The 26,292-nt window shown below is 60.9% G+C and overlaps 3 protein-coding genes across 5 annotated transcripts; 2 read left to right on the top strand and 1 right to left on the bottom strand.

The window, feature by feature from the left end:
- Positions 1-2,232: 2,232 nt before the first annotated feature.
- On the top strand, positions 2,233-7,962 carry UBE2I (ubiquitin conjugating enzyme E2 I). 2 transcript variants are annotated; one of them, XM_060172658.1, is made up of 7 exons: positions 2,233-2,386; positions 3,416-3,494; positions 3,582-3,665; positions 4,040-4,112; positions 6,112-6,221; positions 6,312-6,391; positions 7,425-7,962. In XM_060172658.1, exons 2-7 carry the CDS (start codon positions 3,429-3,431, stop codon positions 7,486-7,488), a joined length of 477 nt encoding a protein of 158 aa, XP_060028641.1. In that variant the 5' UTR covers positions 2,233-2,386; positions 3,416-3,428; the 3' UTR covers positions 7,489-7,962. The 2 variants fall into 2 exon arrangements, with proteins under 2 accessions (XP_060028641.1, XP_060028640.1); XM_060172657.1 differs by lacking the exon at positions 2,233-2,386 and adding an exon at positions 2,458-2,737.
- A 3,125-nt stretch (positions 7,963-11,087) lies between these two features.
- Positions 11,088-24,477, top strand: BAIAP3 (BAI1 associated protein 3). Of its 2 annotated transcripts, XM_007527999.3 has the most exons (34): positions 11,089-11,879; positions 12,601-12,796; positions 12,895-12,982; positions 13,055-13,135; positions 13,217-13,324; positions 17,821-17,880; positions 17,964-18,030; positions 18,104-18,299; positions 18,447-18,491; positions 18,590-18,667; positions 18,753-18,855; positions 18,987-19,094; positions 19,177-19,278; positions 19,372-19,475; positions 19,756-19,876; positions 20,086-20,210; positions 20,286-20,376; positions 20,495-20,551; positions 20,636-20,733; positions 20,816-20,867; positions 20,939-21,069; positions 21,308-21,431; positions 21,509-21,652; positions 21,724-21,816; positions 21,905-22,096; positions 22,170-22,238; positions 22,373-22,452; positions 22,518-22,626; positions 22,738-22,809; positions 22,882-22,962; positions 23,060-23,180; positions 23,246-23,369; positions 23,469-23,674; positions 23,746-24,477. In XM_007527999.3, exons 1-34 carry the CDS (start codon positions 11,783-11,785, stop codon positions 23,847-23,849), a joined length of 3,627 nt encoding a protein of 1,208 aa, XP_007528061.2. In that variant the 5' UTR covers positions 11,089-11,782; the 3' UTR covers positions 23,850-24,477. The 2 variants fall into 2 exon arrangements, with proteins under 2 accessions (XP_060028632.1, XP_007528061.2); XM_060172649.1 differs by having other exon boundaries at positions 11,088-11,879; positions 12,895-13,135.
- On the bottom strand, positions 24,292-26,276 carry TSR3 (TSR3 ribosome maturation factor). Its single transcript, XM_007528073.3, has 6 exons — positions 26,112-26,276; positions 25,713-25,932; positions 25,353-25,546; positions 25,051-25,227; positions 24,883-24,946; positions 24,292-24,678 (listed from the first exon to the last, which is right to left on the bottom strand). The coding sequence occupies exons 1-6, from the start codon at positions 26,218-26,220 to the stop codon at positions 24,390-24,392; spliced, it is 1,053 nt and encodes a 350-aa protein (XP_007528135.2). The 5' UTR covers positions 26,221-26,276; the 3' UTR covers positions 24,292-24,389.
- Positions 26,277-26,292: the final 16 nt, after the last annotated feature.

The raw sequence follows: 26,292 nt of genomic DNA, 5'->3' as shown, positions 1-26,292 counted from the left end.
CTCCCCCTCTCTGTCTTCCCCTCCTCTCTCTATTTCTCTCTGTCCTATCCAACAACGACTACAACAATAAAACAACAAGGGCAACTAAAGGGAATAAATAAATAAATAAAATGAAAGTATTAAGAAAAAAAGTTGCCATCCAGGGAGTTGGGCGGTAGCGCAGTGGTTAAGCGCAGGTGGCGCAAAGCACAAGGACTGGCCCAGCATAAGGATCCCAGTTCGAGCTCCCAGCTCTCCACCTGCAGGGGAGTCGCTTCACAGGTGGTGAAGCAGGTCTGCAGATGTCTGTCTTTCTCTTCCCCTCTCTGTCCTATCCAACAACGACAACAATAATAACTACAACAATAAAACAACAAAGGCAACAAAAAGGGAAAATGAATCAATAAATATTAAAAAAAAGTTGCCATCCATGTCCAAAAGTCCTGGGCTTTTATCCCTGAGCTAGGCTGGGGTGTGGATTAGATCATTTCCAGCCAATGAGAATTGGGAGTCTTCCTGACATGTAGGTCTAAACTTTATCAGGCTACACAGATGTAAGGCTTGCCCTGCACAGGACTTTATCTTATGTTGGCCTGCAGGGGCATTTCAGAGAATTCAGGCGCCTCATAAGGCTTGCTCTGCACGGGACTTTACCTTATGCCAGTGCAGGGTGTTTCAGGGCGTTCGTTCTGCATAGGACCTTGTCTATGCGGGTCTGCAGGAATTGGGGGCCAGGGCTCTAAGTTGTATCTTTCACTCTACTTTGTCACTTTAAACTCAAGAAGTATTTCAGCACTTTAATTTTAACAATGTTTCAGCACTCAAATAAGTATTTTAACATTTCAAACTCAAAATAATATTCTCACACCTGAATATTTGCTTTAACTCTAATATTTCAACACTCTAAACTTGAACAAACTACCTTAATATTTCCAACTTAAACATTTCACGCTCAAAGAAATACTTTCACACTTAATATTCTCACGCTCCTTACATATATTCTAAGTGCACACTTCTATTTCAAGTACATATTATTATTTCAAGTACACACACTCCTTATACATTAATATTATTCTAAGTCTGGGCATAAGTCGCAACATATTTGTTCAGGAATCCGAGATCTCAGCCCTTTTGTTGAAGGGGTCGTGTTTTCCTCACCTGGTATATGTAAGGGACACTTAACTGAATGCTTGAGTATTCTTGTTCCTGACAACCGTGAAAGACAGCTTCAGATGCGACAAAGTGAAAGGAGAAGCCAGAGCCACGAGACAGAACTGAACCCAGACCCTCAGGCGCCCAAGTCCTGCACTCTGTCCGTCGGTCAGTTCCCCAGTCTGAGCTGCATCGGCCTCGGGACGGGAAGGGCAGTGGGTCCCCGAGCCGGGTCACCTCGACCGTGGAGCTCAGGGTCTGCGAGGCCGGGCCCCTGCCGCAGGGATGTCTGACCTCTGTTCCCGGGGACTTTTCTTCGCAACCACATCAGTGTCTGCGCGGGTGCCGACGCGCGAGGGGACCTGTGCGCCCCCATCCCCGTGGCAGGTGGCCGACAGCTCAGCGCTGCCAGCCTGAGGACTCCACCGGGGCACAGGGCTAGGCCGCGGCACTGCCAGGGGCGGTGCGACCCTTGAGCCCCTGCTGACCTTGGCGGCGACCCCGGAGCCCCTCGTGTCCTGGCCTAGGGGGGCGCCCTCGCCCCTTCCTCGCCAGCCCAGCCCGGGTTAGGGAGCGTCTGCACTTCCCTTCCCGTCGGTAGCACAAGCGCGCGGCCTTCTGTACGGGGTTAGCTCATTGGGCAGATTGGCCCGGAGCCCCGCCCAGCCCCGCCAACCAGCCAATGGGGAAGGTTTTCACAGGGCACCGGATTCGGGGGCGCGTCACCGTCCTGCGACGCTCCGAGAAGCCTTAGGCCTCAGGGATCCTGGCCCCGCGGCCCAGCGTGTTGGTTCCCAGGAGATCCCCGGGATTCTCAGCTGGAGCCGCGCCCACGGAAAATCTAGAAGGCCTGCTGAGACCCCGCCTCGCGCCGCCCCGTGCGGCCTCCCGCCCCGGCCTCGAGTGGGCGCGCGCACCGCGGACAGGAATTTGCAGACGTTCCCTAACGCTAGGGACGCGGCCCCTTTAAGGGTAGGGGTGTCCGCGGCGCCGCCGGTCCGCACAAACATCGCTATCCCGCACCCCCAGGGCCGCGGCGGGGCGCGGGCACACGGCAGCGCGGCGCGGGGGCTGAGGGGCACGTAGCGGCGCGCGGGCGAGGGGCGGCGACGCGGAAGTGGCGTCTCGCGGGCCTGGCGCGCGGCGGGCAGCCCCAGGAGGCCCCGCCCCGGGGTCCTGGCGCGGCGCGCGGACGCTCCGGAGGGAAGTCCCGAGACAAAGGAGGCCGCCGCCGCCCGCCGCCGCCGGAGCCCAGGTGAGTCCTCCCCGCCGTCGCCCCGGCCGCCCCGCTCCAGGCCCGGGCTGCGGGCGGGCGGGGGCGGGACCCGCGGGCGGGTGGAAGCGGGCGGCGCGGCCTGGGTCCCGGGTCCCGCGCCCCCACGGGCCGGCCTGGCCAGGGAGCCCGGGGCGGGGCGGGCGGACGGGCCCGGGCGGCGGAGTCGGTCCTCGGGGCTCCCATGTTGGCGGCGGCGGCCCCCAACGACTACGGGCTTGGCCCCAACGTTCCGCCAGTTGCCCGGGCCGCGGGACTCGGGACCCTCACGGAGGGACGGGCGCCCGGTGCGTCCCTCTGCCCGGGCCGCGGGCCCCTGGCGCAGGGGGGACGGTGAGCACCTGCCCGGTTCCCGGTGCAGCCTGGGGGAGGCGGGCGGCCCGGCCGCAGTCGCTGGGGCGAGGACGGGCGAAGTTTCCCAACTCCGGGGAGCTGGTGTCCCGCCTGCCTGGGGGGATCCTGTTCTGAACTGAGTCTCAGCGTAGTGACCCTGCCAGCACCATTCTTGTTGGGGGCCCAGCTTGGGGCTCCTGTGTGTGCACGGCGTCTTGAGCACACGCAGCTGTGGACCCACGGGCCTCCCGCCCCCGTCCTGTCCACCCCGTGGCTCAGAGGGACGGGCCATGGGGGTTCTTGCCCGGTGGCGGCTCTAGCACCCGGGGCAGGTGACCGGCTGCTCAGGAGGAGGCAGAGGCCGGCGCCGCCCCCTGGGTTTTGTAGGACTTCCTGGCTTCCATCTTGGTCTTGCTTTGGTCACGTGGGGCGAGCCCCTCGAGGACACAGGCCCCCCCACCCGGGGAAGCCTGATCCCCTGGGTGCTGAGGAGCCCGGCAGTGCCCCCAAGATGCTGCTGGGGGGCCAGAGTGGGCTGGGCACCTGGCAGGCTCTGCTGCCCCTGCCTCTCCCTCTGCAGTGAGCGCTTGGGTCCTCAGTAAGGGGGCCCCAGGCAGCGCTGGCGGCTGTGTTGTTCTGCAGTTGGCACCCCCTCACCACCTGACCCCACTCCCGCAGGGACGTTGTGAGCATGTCGGGGATCGCCCTCAGCCGACTCGCACAGGAGCGGAAAGCGTGGAGGAAGGACCACCCATTTGTACGGAGCCGGGCTGCCCCAGGCTGGGCTGGGCTGGGCTGGGCCCTGTGGCTCAGCTTGAGCTGACGCTGTCTACTTCCCGTGCAGGGCTTCGTGGCTGTGCCCACCAAGAATCCCGATGGCACCATGAACCTCATGAACTGGGAGTGCGCCATTCCGGGCAAGAAGGGGGTAAGGACCCACGGGTGGGGGGGGGGGGCTGGCAGCAGTGGGATGTGTCACCCCTGGGCTGCCTACCACTATGGTCTGGGATACCTGTGGGCAGCTTCTGGGTGTGGTCTAAGCATCCTGTGAGTTTTGCCAGACATCCCTGGCAGGCAGAGCCCATTGGGATCAAGACCACGTGGTCCGAACTCTGGAGGAATTAGGAAGTGCTCTGCCCTGCCAAGGAACTCCTTGCTGTCTGTCCCCAGGCAAGGCAGGAGCTCTCTGGGGGGATCCCCAGGCAACCACCTGCCCTCTGCAAGCAGGGCTCCTACCTGCTAGGCCCAATGGGGCACTGAGCAGAGCCTCCCACGGCTCACTCAAGTGTTATCTCCTAACAGACGCCATGGGAAGGAGGCCTGTTTAAACTACGGATGCTCTTCAAAGACGACTACCCGTCCTCACCGCCAAAATGTAAGTGGCGGAGGCCCTGGAGTCCGTCAGCCTGTCCAGCAGGCATCTCGGGTCTCCAGGAGTCTGGGTGCTGCTGGCAGCACCTGCCCCCAACCCCTGGTGGGGGGAGTTGGAGGCTCGCCGGCACCAGTTCGGGGTTAGGACACCTGTGTTCTGGATCTGGCACCCTCAGCCTCTGGGGCAGGCAGTGGAGGAGCCAGCTGAGGCTAACTCCCCCCAGCAGGAGGGAGGGCTCCCAGCCAGAGGTCAGCAGCCTCGGCAGGTGGGCCACACGGCACAAGTGTCTTCTCTGGAGGTTACCCTTCAGGAAGCTGGAAGACGTTCTCCAAGGTGGGGCACATCCTAGAAGGAACGACTGGAGACCGGCTACCTCCGGGGCTAACTGAGACCCCTGTTTTAAGAAGAGCCCAAGGGCAGGAACTGCTTATGTCTCTCCTGGTGGGTCTTGCACTGGGCGTCTGAGCAAGCACTGCAGGGCACTGGTGTGACTAGGAAGCCAGCACTGAACCCGCTGAGCCTGGACTGCACGTGCCAGGAAACTTTGTAGACAGCCGTTTACGGAGGAGCGAGTACTTTGGCACAGACCCAGCTAAAGACAGGCTCCGGACGGAACTTGACGCACTGGCCGTGTGACTGAGCAGGCCGTGTGGTGGAGGCCACCATCCTCTCCAGGCCTGCCCACGGGGCCTCCTCAGTGGCCATCACCAGTTCCGACGCACATGGAGAGGGCAGTGATACCCTCACAACGTGGGTGAGATCAGGGGTACAGAGGAGCTTCTGCATTGGAGGGCGCCCACCTGGGGCGTGAAGCGGGCAGTGTTTCCTGTCCTGTGGCTCTCAGCCTGAACACACCAAGAGCATCTTTGGACCGGCAAGGTGAAAGCTGGCGGTCTCTAGGAGAGGTCTCCGTCTGGCAGGCCAGTGTCGAGAGGTAGCAGGCAGACAGACTCAGACGCTGGCTGGAGCAAGTGTGATGGGATGTGGCTTTGGGGCACTGTCTGCTGTGTCACTGAGGTGGCTGAGTTTGCCGGGGTCCCGGTTCAACACAGGTGTGACACGAGGACTGTATAGTTCTATCCCCGGCGGCAAGTGCATCTTGGAAAGGACTACTGGCCGTGAAGCCAAGGACAGGCCAGGGCCTCCTCACTTGGGGGCCCCGGACCACTTCTGCATGTGGAAGGCAACTGGTAGTGGCCAGGAGGGCCTGGGGACTAAGGGACAAGCAGGCAGCGTAATGGGCTTCTGCTCAGGAGTGAGAGGTGGGCTCGTGGCAGCTGCACAGCTGTGAAGAAGCCTGGCGGGCTGTTGGGCAGCCACCCCAGCTGCAGAGTAGAGGGGTTGCCGGGTGCCCGGAAGCCACCCGCAGGGGCTGGGGTGGGGCAGCTTAGGCTGGGCATGCTGAATCAGATACTGTGTGGGGTCACGGCCAAGGGAACCACCACTTTTTCCTTTGGTAGGCAGTCTGGTGGGTTCTGGGGGCTCCGGGAGTTGCTGTGTTAAGTTGTGTGGGCCTTAGTGCCTTTTTCTGGCCGGCTGTAAGTTTATGTGGTTTTGATCTGCTTCAGAACTCGACACTTTTACTGCAAGTTGGGGAACTAGCTAACACCTTTGAGCCCAGGATCTTCATCCCAGAGGTCCCTGGTACCATGTTACCAGAACTCGGCAGTATCCTGGTCCCTGTCAGAAAAACCAGTCTTTACTGTTGACTTGCCTGCCTGTAAGAAAGGATGCACTCACCAGAGTGTTGCCCTGCCATGTGGTGCTGGGCATCAAACTCGGGGCCTCATGCATTTAGCCACTGTTCCAGCTCCCGGGCCACTGTCTTAACAAAACAGCCATCATCCTGCAGGGCCTTGAAGCCTGCTCCAGGCTCACCCAGTCTGCCGTCCCCTCACCTCCTGGCCACGTGCCTGGTGACAGCAAGGTTCCCGGCCTGGGGAGGGTACACACCAGGCAGAACCATTGCCACCAACACACTTGCTGTCGCCCTGTGGCCCAGGTAAATTTGAGCCGCCGCTCTTCCACCCGAACGTGTACCCCTCCGGCACGGTGTGCCTCTCCATCCTGGAGGAGGACAAGGACTGGAGGCCCGCCATCACCATCAAGCAGGTAGGGCGGGGCGGGGTGGGCCTGCTCCCTGTTCCGCAGGCCGGCTGCCACACGCTGACCCCTGCCTGCTCTCACTTATCCCTGACACAGATCCTGCTCGGCATCCAGGAACTCCTAAACGAACCAAATATCCAAGACCCCGCTCAAGCAGAGGCCTACACGATTTACTGGTGAGTAGGCGCTGGGCCAGCTGCCAGGGCCCGGATGCAGAGGGAGGAGGCTCTCCTCACTTTGTCCTGGCGCACTGTGGGCCTTGCGCCTTTGTTGTAAGTCCCCTGGTGCCAACGCCAACAGCAAAAGAAAGGTGGCCATAGAGCCAACCCCTCCACACACCTGTTTGATGTTTGTAGGTGTGTCGCAAGTTCTCACTCCATTTCAGACCCTGCTAAAGATTCATTGACTTACGAGAGAACTAGAGCATCACTCCAGTGCAAGGGGTGCCAGCTCTCACACTTGAGTCCAACGCTTTGTCTGCTGTGCCACCTCCCAGGCAGCACCAGATACCAGCTTTGAAAACACCTTCGGTCTGAACAGGCTGGGGGTGTGATGTGCCAGGCTTTGTTCCCACAGTTTCTGGGAGATGGAGTAGTGTTTCCCTGGTGGGGAGGACAGCCCCATGGCATGTGGCGAGCTGGGGAGGGGGTGCAGACTCTCATCTTGTGATCTACAGGCTCTTTCCCCAGGGCTCAGGGTGCTGGCTGCCTGGCAGTGGCCTGGGTGGTATGCACCTTGGCACCATGCCTGGCATGGGGCAGGTTCCTGCCTCCTGGGCTCTGGGGACAGGCCAGGTGCCAGCTCCAGGAAGCAGAGCCCTGCGACAGTGACAGTTGAGGGAAAGACCCCTGGTCCTCAAGGGGAGCCTGTGCCTTGCGGACCAGCCCTCGAGCTGTTGACAAGACACCTAATAGATGAGGGAGCCCCACTCGCAAATGCCATCCTGTCCCCCTGGGGCCTAGTCCCCTGAGTCCCTGGCAGCCATGGATGTTCCTTGGTGAGACTGCCCTCAGCCACAGGCACACCCCACCTCCCACACCTGAACCCCAGGAGTCAAGGTCCTTAGGGTCCACTTAAAGTTGGTGTCTGGTGTTGAAGTGGGAACGAAGGCCAGCAGTAAGGAGCATGTCCTCGTGCTGGACGCGCACTGGGCGAGGCTGCTGCTCACCGGTGGGCCGCACCTGCTAACCTCTCTCTTCACCTCCTCAGCCAAAACAGAGTGGAGTATGAGAAAAGGGTCCGAGCACAAGCCAAGAAATTCGCGCCCTCATAAGCGGCGGCGGCCTGTGGCATCGTGAAAGGAAGGGATTGGTTTGGCAAGAACTTGTTTACAACACTTCGCAAATGAACGTGGCTCTGTACAGTCCTGGTCACTGTGGGGCGGCGCCATTCCCACTTCGTCGCTGAGCGCCGGGTTCACACAGGGTCTCTTCCTTCAGCCTTTTGTATTTCTGATTGTTCTGTACAACTTGCTTTCATTTTAATATTGCTGTCAGTATTTCCACTGCTGTACAACGATAAACTTTTATACTTGGTGAGTGAGGCACGGCCCTCACTCATTCCCTCGCTCGTGCCGGCATGCCCCACGCTGTCCGAGACCCACCCGCCCCGCTCTTCTCCGCAGAACCCGGCTTGTTGCTTCGATCCAGAGTCGGCCAGCATCTCGATCCATACCACTTCCTTTGTGTTTATCTGGCGTTTTGTCTGTGTTGCTGTTTAGAGTAAATAAACTGTTTATATAAAGGTCTCTGTTGCGTCGTGGTCATTGAAAACAGGCCGCCTGCTTCTCTGGTGCTGTGCTGGTGAGCCCCAGGTCTGCTCTGAACTCGAGTCAGTCTGGCGTGTCAAGGCCCTCCTGCCCCGCGATGGAGCCGGGTGTCCCTGCTGCCCTCCAGATGGACCCTGGCTCCTCCAGGACATCCACAAAGAACCACACTTGAGGCTCCCTGGAGCAGTACTGACCAGAGGTCGGAAGCCTGCCCACACCACAGGATGGACTGACTGCCCAGGACAGGGCGTTCTTGGAGAAGGCACCGCGTCCAGAGCCCTGGAGCTGAGAGCTGGCTGGGACCCAGGGCTTCCTTGTCTGCTCCACAGCTGGACAGCCAGGGGCTGAGCCCCTCTTCATAGACAGCTGTGGAGACACACAGGCTGCCTTGGGGCTGGTGGGCGCTGCTCTGAGCACCCCCAAGATGCCTCGGAAGGACCCGCTCTATGGCTGTAGTTGGATGAATCCAGGATCCCTGTCCAGTGGAAACCCTCTAAAGTGACACGAGCCCAGGGAGCTGTTGCGCCTGACTGCCTACCTGCAGGAAGTGAAACCACTGAGGAAGACCTGCAGCCAGCCTGCTGTGCCAGGGCCTCAGGAGAGCGCTCCAGGAACCCATACATAGCCCAGCACCCCTGCAGGGCACACCTGGTGGCTCCTAGACTGCCCAGCACTGCATCCTGGGGCCACCTGGAGGCCCCACACACACCTGCGTCCAAGCCAGGAGCAGGCTGCTGTCTGAGGTTGCCATGGTGATGTCTGGTTGGAGGGTCTGAACACTGGCTCAGGCCAGCTTGAACCAGTCTGAGCCAGCTCCTGCAGGGAGGGGCCCAGAGAGTGCTGGTCCCTGATAATGCCCTGTGTACAGGGGTCCCCATCCCTGGGCTGGAGAAGCTCAGATGCCCTCTGCAGGAGCTGGTGGACCTGGCCCCGTCAGCCCCTGGGGCACTGGCATCCAGCCCCTGGGCCAGAAGGGACACACAGGGCCAGCCTATGTGGCACCTGGCCTGGCACAGGCTCCAGCTACTGCAAACGGGCAGATTCCATGGCTGTCCCCGAGAGTCTGGCCTACTTTGGGGGACCCTCCCCTCCCTCCTCTGTGGGCCTTTCTCCAAGTCTTCAAGCACTTGGCCCTGAATCCCCAGGCAGGTGGCTGTACCCTCACTCCTACTGACCAGCTCACAGCCCAGCTGCCCGCCCCTGCAGTGGGGGTTACATGCAGCCCCATGCAAAAGGAGGGACCCAGGCCAGGTGACAGGCCCCTGCAGCACCACCACCCCACCCCACCCCACCCTGCTCCAGACAAGAGGAGCCTGAAGCCAGACAGACCCACTCACAAAGTTCCAAGCAGCTTGAGAGCCCACTGCTGCTCCCTACAAATGAGGGAAACTGAGGCAGCCAGGCAGGCAGGGCTGGGGCTTTAACTAGGGGGCTTCAGTCTCCAGTGAGAAGAGGAAGGGTCGCTGGGTAGGAGCTGCAGTGGGAGGACCCTGGGAGCTGCCCTCCCCCCCAGGGAGGGGACTGCAAGCCTCCCCCACCCTGTTTTCTCTGTTGCTCCTGGGCCAGCTCCCCATGGGCATGGGATGGGGTACAGCCGCCCCTCCCGACTTCCTGTTTACAGCTGCTACAGCCTCATCTCTGCACCCCAAAGCCTTTGTGATCACCATGGCAACCAGTGTTTGGGCAATAGGTTGGCGGGACCTGACAGTGTTTGGAGGAGGGATCTGCTCCCAATGCAGAAGGGGACACCAGGGCTTTGGTGCTGGGGTCGACCTCACAGCCCCTTTGCCTGAGCCCCCACCGCATCCTGACTGTAGGGTGCCATGGAGGGGGGCCTGGGGTTGAACTGCGGGGACCATACCCAGCAGTGCCCCCACCTGCAAGGGTGCAGGGCAGCTGGAAGCCAAGACGGTGGTCCTGCAGGAGCCACCTGCACTCTGCTGGGGGCAGGCCAGGCCAGGCCAGGCGCACTCCCCCCTCCCCAGTCCCTCCTGCCTGTGCTTCTCTGTTCTGGCCCAGCAGCCTGCTGCCCACAGCCAGGTCGCGCCTGGGGAGTCCCAGCATTAGACACGACAAGCCCCCTGGGGGTCCGCTGGACGCAGCACCCTTGTCCCATTTAAGCACCATTAGGGCGGAGGGGGATCCTCGGCGCCCCAGACCCTGCAGTGCGTAGGGGTGGGGGGTGCTGAGCGGGTCCTGGGGTGACGTCATCAGTCCCCTGTCCAGACGCCCCCAACAGCGAGGTGCGACCCTGCAGGGCTCACCCGGCAGTCTGCACCCCTGCGGCGAGTCCTAGGTCCGAGGATTCTGCTCCCCAAACCCACCGACCTGAGGACTCCCAAGCACCCTGAATCCCCGCACTCTCCAAACCGCTGCGGAGGCGTGGGGGGGGGGGCGCAGGGGGTCAGAGTGGGGTGCGTGCCTGGGGACCGAGGACAGCCAAACGCCAAGTGGCCGTGGACGCGCGGAGACGGGGTTCGGGAGCGCGGCGGGTCGCAGCCAAGAGTCTCGGTGCGGGAGTGGGGGGGTATGGCGCAGAGTTTGGTGGGGTTGCGGGGGCCTTGGGGGGGCGGCACAGGGTCGGGTGGAGTCTGGGGGGGTGGTCCCGCGCGTGGTCTAGAGGGGCGGGGTCAAGGGGGCCGAGCACGGGATGAGCGCAGGGTCTGGAGGGGCGGGGTGGAGTCTGGGGGGGCTGGCGCAGAATCTGGGGGGTGTGGGGCGGGGCCGGGGGGCGGGGCGAGCTCGCAGGCCGCCCCCCCTTCCCGCACTCAGTCGTCTGCGCGCACTGAGGCCAGCGGTCGCAGGTGTCGGCGTCCCGGCAGCAGGTGTCTCTGGCCCCGCAAGACCTGGGGTCCCGCCGGCCGGGCCCACGGTGAGTCCGGCGCCGTCGAAGCTCGGGCGCCAGCAGGGATGGACATCAGCCCGACCCGTGGGTGGAGGGGGGCGCACAGACCCTCGGACCACCGAGGGGCAGAAGCCGGTGGGGACACACGAACCCCCTCCCCGGGATGCATAGGGGACCCGGAGAGACCACTGACCGGGAAAGGAACCCCCCCCCCCAGCGTCTTGCCCCCTGCGGAGCCCCTTAGATGCTCTGAAGTCTCTGGCAGTGAGCCTCACACACCCACTAGGCAAGCTCCCAGACCTCCCTCCCCCACCCCAGGGTGCCCCCACAGAAGGGGTCCTGGGGCTTCCCGCAGGGAGAAGACATGGGGAAGACAGGTGAGTGGTGGCAGGTAAGGAAGAGAGACACACTTGGTCCTGCTCTCCGGGGCACCCGAGGGCCTCCCCAGGGAGGGGGGGGGTGGCTCTGGGGCGCAGCATCTGCAGGAGCCACCTTGGGGTGCCATTGGCAGGGAGGCTGGAGAGCCACCAAGACAGGTGTCTGTAGGGTTCAGCTGGGATAGAGGGCAGGGCAACACCCTCACCCCACCCTGGGGTCAGCACAAGGCTGAGAGGGCAGCCAGCACTATGGGGGGAGGGGTCTTGCCCTCAGACAGGCCCACAGCTGCCCAGCCCCCAAACCCTGGTCCTGGGCAAGTCACACCCCCTCTGGGCTGTGACATGGGGTGTGACAGCCCAGTGCAGAAATGCCACACACTGGGCCCTGGGAACAAGCACTGCAGTGCTGGAAGACGTCTGGGATGGGGCTGCACCCCCACCAGTTCCCAGTGGACAGAAGAGCTGCCTCTGCTGCTGGACAGACAGGACTGGGGGCATAGGCAGGGCCTGCTCTGTGCCACCATTTGGGCACAGGAGGAACAGAAGTGCCTGAAGCCCTGTGGCCCTGCCTCCTGCCATGGACTGCGCCAGCCGGGGATCCTGCCTCCTGCCATGGGCTGGCCAGCTGGGGGTCCAGGGGCCACATGAACTGGATTGGAGACACCCTGCACCAGGTGGGGGGAGGGGCAGAGGAGTAGCCACATGTCAGGACCCAGGATGTGCCAGGGGAGGTGCCAGCAGCCCAGGCTGTCCTAGTCCATGAGGGGAGCAGAGCTGCACCCCCTCTTGGGGCAGGGAGGGGTGCTCAGAGTGGTATTCAAACTGACACCCATCCCTGAGCTCAGGCCACTGCTTCTGCGTCACGTTTGTCTCTGGGATGAGAGCCCCAGCTGAGCCCCCTCACACGCAGATGCAGCTGGCGGTTGTCCTGGCAACGGCTCAAGCACTGACTGCTCCCCTGGCTTTAGGGGGGTTGGTGGGGGGGAGCAGCGCTGTCTGCTGGTCTCTTGACTGGTGGGAGAGGCCTTATGCTGGCTGGGGGAACACAGCTTCATCAGCTGACCCCCCCATCTTCCAGGGTATGAGGAGCTGGGGTCTGGCCGGCTGGAGATGGGTTGGTGCGGGATGACCAGCTGGCATGCAGACAGAAGGACAGACAGACACAGGGGGGACACCGAGGCAGCTGCGGGCAGGGTAAGGCAGGACAGAGGTGGAGCTCTCCACATCCCTGCCCCTGGGGCCCTGCACCCAGCCCCACGCTGTGCAGACTGTCCTGTGCCCCCGGTGACCAGGGCCACTCCTGCGGGATGGTGGTTCTGTCGTCATGGCAACCAGGCACTTTGCGAGGCCTCTCCAGTGGGGCGCTGCTCACAGCCCTCCCGGTTCCTGCAACAGGTCTACCGTCGTCGAGAGCCCCACAGGGCCCTTTCCCTGGGGTCAGCTCGGCAAGTCACAGCTGGGGACACTCGCCCACAGGCAGCATGTCGTCCCTGCTGGACATCAAGAGCAGCGTACTGCGCCAGGTGCAGACCCGTCCATCCTTCCGCCGCCGGCCCGAAGGGGAGCCGGGGGAGCCGTCTGCCAGGGCCTGGTGGGTGCCCAGCTGCACCTGCAGCACTGGAGATGCCCCGGGGTGTGGGTGTAGGTGCCTGTCTGCTGGGCTCTGCTGACCCAGTGGCTTTTCCACAGGCCCCCGGGGGACGGGGCAGCCTTCTTCACACAGATGCGACAGGTGCTGAGGAAGGCGGATGGCAGATGCCATCTGCCGCGCCCCGAGGTGAGGCCGGCTTCAAGCACCCCACTGCGCCACGGGCCTCTGCTGCTTGCCTCAGCCTGGTGTCCCCCACAGGTCCTCCTGCGCAGTGACTCCCCTGCCCCTGAAGAGCCTGTGGACCCTGCCCGGGGCCTTCGGGCCCTGACACAGGAGGAGGTGAGGGGGGCAGTGCCGCCCTGACCCTTGGGTCCTGCGGGAGGCCCCGGGCGGCAGTGGTGCTCAGTCCTCACCCCGCAGGTGGAGATGCTGTACGAGGAAGCTCTGTACACCGTGCTGTACCGCGCGGGGACCCTGGGCCCCGACCAGGTGGACGATCAGGAGGCCCTGCTGGACTACCTGCAGCAGGTGTGCACCCCTTGCCCCAGGGGACAGACACACAGACACTCACATGAGACAGGGAGAAATGGGCTCGAGAAAGGAGGTGGCACAGAGACAAGGGTGCTGGACTCAAGCACGAGGTCTGATTCTGACCCCTGCATTGCACATGCTGGAGTGATGCTCTGCTTCTCTTGCTCATGTTAATTAAATATAATAATAATAAGGGTGGGAGAGAGAACATAATGGTTATGCAAACGCGTGATGCTTCAAGGTCTCAGGTTCAAGCCCATCAATCCCCAGCACCACCATAAACCAGAGCTGTACAGTGCTCTAGTCTCTCTCTGGGGCCGGGTGGTTGCGCAGCACAAGGAACGGCATAAGGATCCCGGTTCAAGCCCCCGGCTCCCCACCTGCAGGGGGGCGGGGTCACCTCACAAGCGGTGAAGCAGGTCTGCAGGTGTCTGTCTTTCTCTCCTCCTCTCTGACTTCCTCTCCTTTCTCCATTTCTCTCTGTCCTATCCAACAACGACAACAACAATAACAACATCAAGGGCAATAAATATGGGAAAAATGGCCTCCAGGAGCAGTGGGTTCCTAGTGCAGGCACTGAGCCCCAGTGGTAATCCTGGAGGCAAGACAAAAATAATTAATTAAATATTAAGAGAGAGAGAAAAAAAGAGACACTCCTGCCTCAGACTCCAAAGTCCCAGGTCCAGGGGTCGGGTGGTACTGCAGCAGGTTAAGCGCACGTGGTGCAAAGCTCAAGGAATGGCAGAAGGATCCTGGTTCAAGCCCCTGGCTCCCCACCTGCAGGGGAGGCCCTTCACAGGCAGTGAAGCAGGTCTGCAGGTGTCTGTCTTTCTCTCCCCTCTCTGTCTTCCCCTCCTCTCTCCATTTCTCTCTGTCCTATCCAACAACGATGACATCAATAACAACAACAATAACTACAACAACAATAAAAACAAGGGCAACAAAAGGGAAAATAAATAAATATAATTTTTTTTAAAGTCCCAGGTTCAACTACCTACGCCACCATAAGCCAAAACGGATCAGTTCTCTGATAACATAATAATAATAATAATAATATAAAATATCTGTAATAATAAAACAGGAGAGGGGATAGCACATTGGTTATACAAAAGACCTTTCATGCCTAAGGCACCAGAATTATAAATTCAATCCCTAGGACTACTATAAGTTACAGCTGAGCAGTATTCTGGTAAAAATAAAAAATAAAATGTGGTTCAGGAGGTGGCACAGTGGGTAAAGTGTTGGACTCTCAAGCATGAGGTCCTGAATTAGTACCTGGCAGCATATGTACCAGAGTGATGTCTGGTTCTTTCTCTTTCTCATTAATAAATAAATAAAATATTTTTAAAGGGTGGAGGTAGATAGCACAATGGTAATACAAAGAGACTCTCATGCCTGAAGCTTCAAAGTCCCAGGTTCAGTCCCCTGTATCAACATAAACCAGAACTGACCAGTGATCCCATAAAAATAGATAAAGGGCAGGGTAGCTAGCATAATGACTATGCAAAGAGACTCTCATGCCTGAGGCTCCAAAATCCCCTGCACCACCATAAGCCAGAGCTGAGCAGTGCTCTGGTAAAAACAAACAAAAAAATAGATAGATAGATAGATAGATAGATAGATAGATAGATCCAAGGTTATCACTGGGCTCAGTGCCTGCACTACGAATCCACTGCTCCTGGAGGCTATTTTTGTTGCTGTTGTTTTTTATTTTATTTTATTTTTTTGCCCCCAGCTCCCCACCTGAAGGAGGGTCGCTTCACAAGCGGTGAAGCTGGTCTGCAGATGTCTATCTTTCTCTCCCCTCTCTGTACTCCTCTCCTTTCTTGATTTCTCTCTGTCCTATCCAACAACGACAGCAATAACAATGATAAACAAAGAGGCCAACAAAAGGGAAAAGAATGGCCTCCAGGCGCAGTGGATTCGTAGTGCAGGCACCGAGCCCCAGCGATAACCCTGGAGGCAATAAATAAATAAATAAATAAAATAATTATAAAATGTATTAGAGAGAGGTGGGGAGATGATGCAAAAAGAGTCTCATGCCTGAGTCACAGAGGTCCAGGTTCAATCTTGGGCAGCATTGTTTTTTATTGTTGTGGTTGCTATTATTGTTGTTGTTGTTAATTGCTATCGTTGTTGGATAGGACAGAGAGAAATGGAGAGAGGAGGGGAAGACAGAGGGGGAGAGAAAGACAGACACCTGCAGACCTGCATCACCACTTGTGAGGCGACTCCCCTGCAGGTGGGGAGCCAGGGGCTCGAACCAGGATCTTCGTGCAGGTCCTTGTACTTTGCGCCATGTGCGCTTAACCTACTGCACTACCACCCAGCCCCCCATAAATAAAACATATTTTTTAATTATCTTTATTTACTTATAGGATAGAAACAGCCAGAAATTGAGGGGGAAGGGAGTGATATAGAGGGAAAGAGAAAGACAGACACCTGCAGCCCTGCTCCATCACTTGTGAAGCTTTGGGGGGGTGGGGGCTAGAACCTGGGTCCTTGCGCACGGTAACGTGCACTCACCCCGGTGTGCCACCATCTATCCCCTAAATAATATACTTTTAAAAGATTTTATTTATTTATTAATGAGAAACATAGGAGGAAAGAGAAAGAGCCAGATATCACTCTGGTACATGTGTTGCCGGAGACTGAACTCAGGACCTCACACTTGAGAATCCGATGCCCTATCTACTGTGCCACCTCCCAGACCACTAAAATATTTTTTAAATGAATTTATTAATGAAAAGAAAAAGAGCTGGGGAGATAGCATAATAGTTATGCCAAAAGACTTTCATGCCTAAGGTTACCAGGCACCAGGTTCAGTCCCATGAACCCCCATTAGCAAGAGTTGAGTAGTGCTCTGGTAATAAGTAAATAAACACAATTTAAAAATAATTTTTTAATTCTTTTTTAAAAAATATTTATTTCCTATTGTTGCCCTTGTTTTATTGTTGTAGCTATTATTGTTGTTGTTATTGGTGTCGTCGTTGTTAGATAGGATAGAGAGAAATGGAGAGAGAAGGGAAAGACAGAGGGGGAGAGAAAGATAGACACCTGCAGACCTGCTTCACCACCTGTGAAGCGACTCCCCTGCAGGTGGGGAGCCGGGGGCTCGAACCGGGATCCTTTTGCCAGTCCTTGCGCTTTGCGCCACCTGTGCTTAACCCTCTGCGCTACCGCCCGACTCCCAGTACTTTATAAATTCTGAAAGGGGTGGGAGTAGATACAATAATGGTTATGCAAACAGGCTCTCATAACTGAGGCTCCAGAGCCCCAGCTTCTATCCTCACAATCATCATAAGCCAGAGCTGAGCACTGCTTTGGTAAAACTAATAATAAAGGGAGTCGGGCGATAGCACAGCGGGTTAAGCGCTGGTGGCGCAAAGCGCAAGAACCGGCAGAAGGATCCCGGTTCGAGCCCCACCTGCAGGGGAGTTGCTTCACAGGCGGTGAAGCAGGTCGGCAGGTGTCTTTCTTTCTCCTTCTCTGTCTTCCCCTCCTCTCTCCATTTCTCTCTGTCCTATTCAACAATGATGACAGCAATAACAACAATAAAACAACAAGGGCAACAAAAGGGAATAAATAAATATTTAAATAATAATACATAATTAATAAAACTAAGTTCTGGGCGGGGGGTGGGGGGAAGATAGCATAATGGTTATGCAAAGAGACTCTTGTGCCTGAGGCTCCAAAGTCTCAGGTTCAGTCCCCCACACCACCATAAACCAGAGCTGAGCAGTGCTCTGGTAAAATAAAAAAATACCACCTGCAGGGGAGTCACTTCACAGGTGGTGAAGCAGGTGTCTATCTTTCTCTCCCCCTCTCTGTCTTCCCCTCCTCTCTCCATTTCTCTCTGTCCTATCCAACAACAACATCAATAACAACAATAACTACTACAACAATAAAACAAGGGCAACAAAAGGGAATAAGTAAATCAATATTAAATAAAAAAATAAAACTAAGTTCTAAAAGGGACTGGCAGGTGGCTCACGTAGTAGAGTGCAGAGGTGGCCATGAGCAAGGACCCAGGCTTGAGCCCCAGGCCATGGTGATGGCCGCACCTCCAGGCGGGAGCTCCGCAGGTGGTGGAGCAGTGCGCAGGAGTCTCCTCTCTCCGTGTGCTTACCTTGAAAAAGAAAACGGTGGGTGGAGATAGGTAACATAACAGTTCTGCAAACAGACTCTCATGCTTGAGACTCCAAATTCCCAGGTTCAGTCCCCCACACCACCATAAGCCAGAGCTGAGCAGTGCTCTTGTACTAAAAAAAAAAAAGAAAGAAAGAAAAAGGCGAGAGTGGCCTCTGAGGGCAGTGGCGTTGTATAGGCTAAGGGGCCATCAGTAACCCTGGTGACAAAAAGCAGATAAACACAAGTAGCTGAGGAAGGGCCAGTAGGATGTATAACGGCCTCCGCTGGCCTTTGCGGCCCACCCGGGGGTATGCAGCAGCCTGGGGCTCACTGCCCTCCATCCCCCCCCACCCCCCGTCTAGGTGTTTGGCACTAGCCTGGAGGAGCACACCCAGGCCATGGAGCGGGTGCGCAGGGCCAAGGTGAGGTGGTGTGGGGCTGTGGGAGCAGCGTCCGGTGGCCCCCATGGAGTACCCAGGGGTTCCTCAGTGCCCCCTTCCTGCAGGCCCCCACCTTCGCCCTCAAAGTCTCTGTGGTACAAGCCAAGAACCTACTGGCCAAGGACCCCAATGGTGAGTGGGCCTGGCCCAAGCCCTGGTGGGTGCCATGGGGGCTCTGGCCCCAGCTGAGGCTCCCCTGTCCCAGGATTCAGCGACCCCTACTGCATGCTGGGCATTGTGCCGGCCTCGGGTACCCTAGCCCAGCAGGCCAGGCCCAGGGAACAGCGCTCCAGCCCTCGAAAGAGCAGCAAGCACAGCAGCCCACCGCCCACCAAGTGTGTCCAGGTGACCGAGGTCAAGAGCAGCACCCTGAACCCCGTGTGGAATGAACACTTTCTCCTGTAAGGGCCCTCCCCCGCAGGGAGGTGTGGGCCTGTCTGGGAGTGCCTACCCAGCCCTCTCCAGAGAAGGAAGGCGGCCTGGGTGTGAGCCCCAAGGTCTATGCTGGGCTGCCTGGGCTGCTCACACACTGCCTGCCCTCCCTGCAGTGAAATCCAGGACGTGGGCTCCGACCAACTGCGCCTGGACATCTGGTAGGGCCTATGGGCACAGGCGTGGGTGCCTCTGGCCTGAGGGCGGGCGCCAGGGCTGGGGCTGCCCACTAGCCAGGCTCCTCGCTACATGGCCACAGGGACCATGATGATGACGTATCCCTGGCGGAGGCCTGCCGGAAGCTGAACGAGGTCATGGGCCTGAGGGGCATGAGCAGGTAGGGCACGGCGCAGCGCGGCACGTGTGGGGGCGGCACTCCTGGGACTGGGACTGCAGGCGAGACCCCTGCCCTCTGTGCCTAGGTACTTCAAACAGATAGTCAAGTCAGCCAGAGCCAATGGCGCAGCCGGGCCCCTGGAGGACCACACTGACGATTTCCTGGGGTGCCTCAACATCCCCATTCGGGTGCGTGGGGTCCTGCGGCTGCGTGTCTCCCCGCACATGCTGTGCTGCCTGCCTCGCAGGGGCTGTGAGCTCTCCCCACCACTAAAGGTGGGGAGCAGGAGGAGGAACCCCATTCGCACCCTTTCCCCCAGGAGGTGGCCGTGGCGGGGGAGGATCGCTGGTTCAAGCTAGAACCCCGCTCCAGCGCTTCCCGCGTGCAGGGAGATTGCCAGCTGGCCCTCAAGTTGATCACCACTCAGGTGCGGAGCCCCTGCACCCCTGCCCAGCACCCCTATTAGCCTTTCCAGGGCGGCAGGTGTGACGGTGTTTCCTGCCTTGCAGAGGGACACGGCCATGGGGCAGCGCGGGCGGGCGGGCTTCCTGTCCTACCTGCTGCTGCTCGGCCGCCTGCTGCAGTTCGAGCACCGCGCTGGCGCTGAGGAGGTAGGGGTAGGGGTGCAGAGGGAGGGGAGGCGCGTGCGAGTCACCTGGCAGGCGCTCGAGGACCTTCCACCTTTACCCGCACCCACTCCTCAGTCCAACTCGAGCAGCTGGCGCGGCGAGCTCAGCGGGCCCGCGGCCACTGTCCTCTGCTTGCACGGCACCCAGAGCAACCTGTCGGAGCTGCAGCTGGCCGTGCTGTGAGTGGGCGGGGCCTGGTTGGGGCGTGTCGGATACGGGGCGGGGTCTGTGTGGGGCGGGGCCTGGTTGGGGCGTGTCGAAGACGGGGCGGGGTCTGTGTGGGGCGTGTCTGTGGTGGGGCGGGGCCTCTGTGGGCCGTGTCTGGGCGGGGGGGTGGGTCTAGGTGGGGCGTGTCGGCGGTAGGGTGAGGCTTCCAGATGGGTGGAGGAGATCCAGCCTCCTGGAAGGAGTGAGCGTGCAGGGTCTTTGGTGGATGTGGCTCTGATCCCTCGCCCCCAGGCACTGGCAGGTCAGCAGCCGCCACCACCAGGCTCGCACGCTGGACTACGGCTACCTGCTGGGCCTGCTGGACGACGTGCTGGCGCACTGGGACCAGGCGAGCACGCTGCCCCAGGAGCAGGTGGGCAGTGGTTGAGCCGCCTGGCGCGACTCGACTGGGGTGCTAAGGACAGACCGCATAGAGGGACCCCCCCACCAGGCTTAGGACAGGGCACTGCCCCAGGCCACATGTGCTCAGGTAGCAGGCAAGGAGAGCCCTGGGGCTGCCCCTGGCTCTGCTCTCAGGGGAGAGGACGCTGAAAGCCTAGCCTCCAGCGCCTGTTTCCCCAGGAGGAGAGCCTGGCCGACAGCTTCTCTGCCTTCTCCGACTTTGCGCTGTGGTTGCTGCGACATCTGCGGGAATTCTTCCCCGCCTCCAACAGCACTGCTGTGCGGCGCCTGGAGCTGCTGCTGAGGTGGGGGCAGCCCCAGGGTGGGAGCGGGGCAGGGGCGGGCAGGACAGCCCCGCAGCACACAGCCTCCCCTCCCAGGTGTCTCCACAAGCTGCAGGCATTCCAGCTCTCTGGTGAGCTCTGCCCCTTCCAGACCCAACTGAACTCGGACTTGGCCGCTGCTCTGAAGGTGTGCCCCAGGGCCTGCACTGCCCTGCACCTGTCCCCCTCACATCTTCCAGCCCTCCCCCCCAAGCCCCCAGTCCCTCCCACTCTCCAACCTTGCTGTGCTTCTGGCTTCTCTTCAGAGAGGCAACCGTGAGTGGTATGACAAGCTCCTGGATGCCAAGAGTCCTCGCGAGCAGGTGGGTCTCAGGGAGGCATGCCCACCCAGAGCTGGGGCAGGCCTCAGACCAGCCTCAAAGTGCACCCTCCTTTCTCCTTGGCAGCCCGGACCACAGCGCCTGGCGGGACTGGTGGAGCTGGCAGACGCTGTGTACGAGGACCTGCAGGCCTGCTACAGTATCTATGCCGACCTCTTCCACAGGTGGGGCTTCCCCACAGGTGGGCTTCAGCCCTCACTGCCTCCCACCTCAGCAGACTCAATAGAGGCTGTGTGTCTTCTGCAGCATCGTCAAGGTCGACATCTTCACCCTGACTTTCTGGCAGCTGGAGCAGCTGGTGAGCGAGTGGGCAGGCCTGCTGGGAGGGCTGGAGCCGGGGCCAGGGCCTGAGCTCTCCATCCCGGGCAGGTGGCCGAGGAGGCATGGGTGTTGACCGAGGAGCTGAGCTCCAGGATGACCCCTGAGGCTGCCCTGGGACTCTTCGAGCTCTATCTGACCCTGGCAGACATCCAGCGTTTCTGGGACTGCATCCCCGGCCGGTGCGCCTGTTCCCAGCCCTCTGCTACCTGTGCCCCCCTTCACCTGTCCCCATCTCTCACCTATCCTCTGCTTCTCCCCACCTGTTCTTGTCTCCGTCTGTTCCCTTACCCGGCTCCTCTTTCATGTGTCCCCTTCTCCCCATCTGTCTCTGTCTCCGCTCTCACTTGCCTCCCAGTATTCCTAGGAGGGTCACGCGAGGAGGGAGGCCAGGAATATGCTGACGGCTCTGCTCTACAGGGACAGCCATTCGCTGGCACTGGCTGGTATCCACACCCCATTCCTGCCTGCCGTGAAGCTTTGGCTGCAGGTACTGCGGGACCAGACCAGGCGGAGGCTGCAGACAGCTGTGGACGTGGACACGGTCAGTGGGTGCTGGACTGAGAGAGTGTGCCAGCTGTTTTGGGAGCCCAGCCACCCATGCCTCCTGCTCCCTCACAGCTGGAGCCCTCGGATGCCAGCTCCAAGCATAGCAGCTCCGCAGCCACCGCTAGCCTCTGCTTCAGCCTCCTCCAGGAGCTCTGGGCCCGTCTGGCATGGCCAGACCCCGCCCAGGCCCAGGCGCTGGGCACCCAGCTCAGCCAGGTGCGTGGGCTCTGGTGGGAAGAGCCAGGGTAGGGCCGGGCCCCGAGTCCACAGCAGGGCTGTCTCCCCAGGATCTGTGTGAGGCTGTGCTTTACTACACGGAGCAGCTACGCAGGAAGGCAGATGCCCAGCCAGGGGCCACGAGCGGGCCGGTGATCGAGCAGGTGGGCAGGCGGCGGGCAGGGCCATGGCTGTGCGTGTCCCCAGCCTGGGGTGTCCTGGGTAGAGTCGCACCATCTCTCGCATCCGCAGCTCTGTGTAGTTCTCAACAACGTGGAGCTCACCCGCAAGGCTTCTCGCAAGGCTCTTCGGGGCCTGGCCTGGCCAGAGGGGCCGGAAGGTCTCCAGGAGGCACTCCCACGCGCCCTGCTCAGCTGTGGCCAAGCCCTGGAGGAGGACCTGCAGCGGGAGGCCCACACGGTGACCGCACACCTGACCTCCAAGGTGGGGCCAAGAGACGTGTGGGGCTGGTAGAGCCCCCTGGCCCTGGGGTGCTGAGCTCTGCCTCGCCCTGCAGATGGTGGGTGACGTCAGGAAGTATGTGCAGCACATCAGCCTCTCACCAGACTCCATTCAGAGTGAGGAGGTGCGGGCAGCCCCTCAGGGGAGGCGGGCACTGGGGCCTTGTACAGTGGGCTGGGAGTGGGCACCCACAGTGGCTGCAGTGGGTCCAGGGCTGCTTTTAGCGGGGCCACTCTTAGCGCTCCCCAACCCCTACAGGCGGTCGCCCCTCTCCTCAAATTCCTGGACGAGAAGCTGTCACAGCTGAGCGCAGCGCTGGTGAAGGAGGGCCTGAGCAGGTAGGTGTGCACTGCAGGGAGACTGGGGGCCCTGACCGGCACCCACACCTGTGTCCCCTCTGCAGGGTGCTGGAGGCTCTCTGGGAGCTGCTGCTGCGTGCCATCCTGCAGGCACTGGGGGCCCACCGTGATGTGTCCCCTGACTTCTACGGACGATTCCACTTCACGCTGGAGGTGCGTGGCCATGCCCTGGGCTTTCTGGCCTTCCACCAGCTCCTGGGGTGCCCGGGTGTGGGAAGGTGGTTCCCCTGGCCCGAAACACCTATATTGTGATCCCTACACCAGGCCCTGGTCAGCTTCTTCCATGCTGAAGGCCAGGGTCTTCCTCTGGAGAGCCTGAGGGACGGGAGCTACAAGGTGAGGCCCGGGTCGGGCAGGGGCTGGAGGGAGGGGTGCAGTGTGGAGCCCCACCTTCCCCACACCCCACAGAAGCTGGAGGAGGAGCTGAGGCTGCACCGGTGCTCAGTCCGTGAGTGCATCGAGCAGTTTTACCTGGACAAGCTCAAGCAGGTGTGGGCAGGTGGGGTGGAGGGGCGAGGGGTGGCAGAGGTGGTTCCTGCTCCCCCAGCCAGCCACCAGCCCCATGTGCCCCCACCCCCACCCCCAGCGCTCCCTAGAGCAGCACCGCTTCGGGCGTCTGAGTGTCCGCTGCCACTATGAGGTGGCCGAGCAGCGGCTGGCCGTGGAGGTACTGCATGCGGCTGACCTGCCCGCCCTGGATGCCAATGGTGAGTGGGGCATGGTCGGGGGGGCAGGCTGTCAGGTGGCATGGGGCTCACAGCCTGCCCTTCAGGCCTCAGTGACCCCTTTGTGATCGTGGAGCTGGGCCCCCCCCACATCTTCCCGCTGGTCCGCAGCCAGAGGACTCAGGTCAAGAGCCGCACCCTGCACCCCGTGTATGATGAGCTCTTCCACTTGTGAGTGCAGGAGACCCCGGGGACCGTACCCCCATAGTGGGAGCCGTCCCATCCGTGAGTACCCAGCCCTGGGGACCCCAGGTGACTGTCCTTCTGTAGCTCTGTGCCGGCCGAAGCCTGCCGTCGCCGCGCGGCCTGTGTGCTATTCACAGTCATGGACCATGACTGGCTGTCTACCAATGACTTCGCGGGTGAGGCAGCCCTCGGCCTGGGCACCGTCACCGGGGTCACCAGAACCCCAGCGGGTGGAAGCATCAGAGCTGTGCAGCCGGTCACCCTGCATTTGTGCCGGCCCCGTGCCCAGGGTGAGTACTGGACATGGGCTAGGAATGGGGGCTTGCACTGAGTCCCCTGAGCTGGCCCTGTGCTCCCACAGTGAGGTCTGCTCTGCGCATGCTGGAGGGCCGCGCCAGCAGGGAGGCACAGGACTTCGTCAAGAGGCTCAAAGAGCTGGAGAGAAGCATGGAGGGGGATCCCTGAGCTCCACCACGCCGCACCCGAGCTCCCATCTGTTCTGGTTGTGTGTGCTGTGCCGTGCTGTGTGCTGTGAACCCGAGCCCAGTAACCCCTCACCCTGGCCAGCAGAATGGGGGCCTGGTGTCACGAACACAGGAGGCTCCTTGGTCCTCCTGTCTCCTTGGGGGATGAGGCCTCACAGAGCAGGAGGGTCTGGGTTCTAGTCTGCCCAACCCACACCTTGGACAAAGCTGATGTCGGGCCCAGGTGGGTGAGGTGTGGCCATAGCCTGGCACCATGTCTGGCCCAGCAGGCTGGTTCCCAGGCCCAGAGAAGTCCCCTGGGATTGCCACCTGAGAGTATAGGTCAGTTAAAGGACTCCACCAACCCGTGGCCCAGTCCTTCCAGGCCCTGACCCCCCCCCTCCCCCCAGGGATGAGCGCAAAGAACCAGAGTGACACCAGGGTCAGGCCACAGCTTCATTGGGAGCCCTACAGCGCCTGAGCCTGGCCGTTTCAGAGAGAAGCCGAGTGCAGTCTGCTAGCATGGCCGTGGCTGAGGCCATCAGCCCATCTGCCCCAAGTCCTGCTGCCGTGTCCCAGATTCCCTCTTCATCACGCAACCCCCAGAAATACAGCTTTCTGCAGCCTCAGTCTCTCTCTGTTTCTTGATACCCAAGCAGGCTTCTGCAGGGACTGTGGCCTGGGCACCCAAGTTCTGTCCAGCCTCAGCACCCAGCTCTGAAGGCTCTTCTTCTGGGCTGCTGCCGCTGCTGCCTCGCCCCTCCTCAGCATTAGACCCTGGGTCCTCAGACTCGTCCTCGCTGTCACTGTCACCACTATCTGTGGGTAGCCTGGGGGTGGAGATAGGGGGTGTTCACTGCAGGCTGGGGGCCACCTCCCTGGCCCAATCCCCTCAGCCTGCAAGCAGAGCAGAGTCCTGATTCCTCTTCCGGCACTAACAGCCCTCTCCCACATGCAGGAAACAGCATGGTGTTTGGGGACACCCTGCACTGAGGGAGGCTGACCCTCAGGGAAACGGGAAGCCCAGGACCTACCCAGTGCCTGCCAGGGGCCTGTTGGGGTTTGCACACACTCTACCCGAGTCCACATCAAAGGGATCTGGATCCAGGGGGTGGGAAGGACAGAGGCTGGTTAGTGTCCAGATGTGGCTCCAGCCCCACCACAGGGTCCTGGTTCACACCCAGGGCTCCCCAACGCCTCACCGATCTCCTCCTCCTGGGGTGGTTCCCCAGCCTGAGCTAGGAACTCCTGCTCCGCCTGCCGCACCTCCTCTGGGCCAGTGCAAGCTGCGTACGTGTCTAGGAGCTGGCGGTTCAGGTCCAGGAAGCCCTGGCCCCACTTGAACTTTCGCAGCAAGATGACAGCAAGTTCGGGGAAGCCTGTACAGGAGGTCAAGCGGGGCCTGTCACGTCACCCTCACTAGTCCCCACCATAAGCTCTGAGGCTGCTGGGGTCTCTCGCACCCACTTTAGCCCCTGGGCCAGGCCACCTCCCCGCCACTCACCCAGGATGCAGAAGGTGGCAGCAAAGGCCTCCACGCAGGACAGCCGGCAGGACCGCCCGTAGTTCACAGGGTTGGCAGCCACCAGGTAGGGCAGTAGCCGCAGGTGGCCACCCCGCATCTTCCCAAAGGGGGTGTCATCCAGGCGCGCCCAGGAGCAGTCAATGACGGCGACCCCCAGCTGTGCTACCAGGGCTCTAGGGGGGCCAGGGAGAGCTGGAGTACGTGCCAGGGCCACCCTTCCATGACCCCCCTAACACAAGGGTAGGCAGGTCCCAGCACCATGGGGACAAGCGGACACCCACGACAGCTGCAGCCCAGTGCTTCAGGGGGAGGGACCTGGGCGGCAGCCCTGAAGCCTACCTGTCCACGGGGGAAACATACTGCGAGCCCATGGGGCTAAGCACCAGGCCACCAAACCTGTGGCCCAGCCGCAGGCAGCGCACCAAGCCCAGGCGGGCCAGCTTGCGGCCAGTGCAGCGCCGGGGGTCGCAGTGGCCCAGCTCCCACATGGCCAGAGGGCAGGGCAGGTGCAGGGCGCTGGAGGCACCCTGGGCCGCGTCTGCCTCGGGCTCCTCGGACGCTGGAAAAGTGGACAAGGAGCGAGGGCTAGTGCAGCCCCCGGCAAGGACCACCGGCGAGCCAGGCGAGCACTCCCGCGCCGTCCAGACCCCCGGCCTGTCCTCCTCTCCCCAAGCCCGGCCGACCTGATCGCCGTGTCCGCGGCCCCATCCCCAACCTGGTGCCGCAGCCCCCACTCACCGCGCAGCGCGGCGCCCACCTCCTCCGCGAAGTCCTCCAGGGAGCGGCCCGCGGGGCACCGGGAGCGGCCGTCGCCCCCCGGCCCGCGGGCGGCCCTCCGGCGGCCCATGCTGGAAACCGGCGCTCGGCCAGGTGCCGGCCGCTGCACCCGGGAGCGAGCCCGCACCTGAGCCGGGCCACT

Source organism: Erinaceus europaeus, chromosome 15, assembly GCF_950295315.1.
Source record: "Erinaceus europaeus chromosome 15, mEriEur2.1, whole genome shotgun sequence".
NCBI lineage: Eukaryota > Metazoa > Chordata > Mammalia > Eulipotyphla > Erinaceidae > Erinaceus > Erinaceus europaeus.
This window is presented reverse-complemented; position numbering and strand designations above follow the sequence as displayed.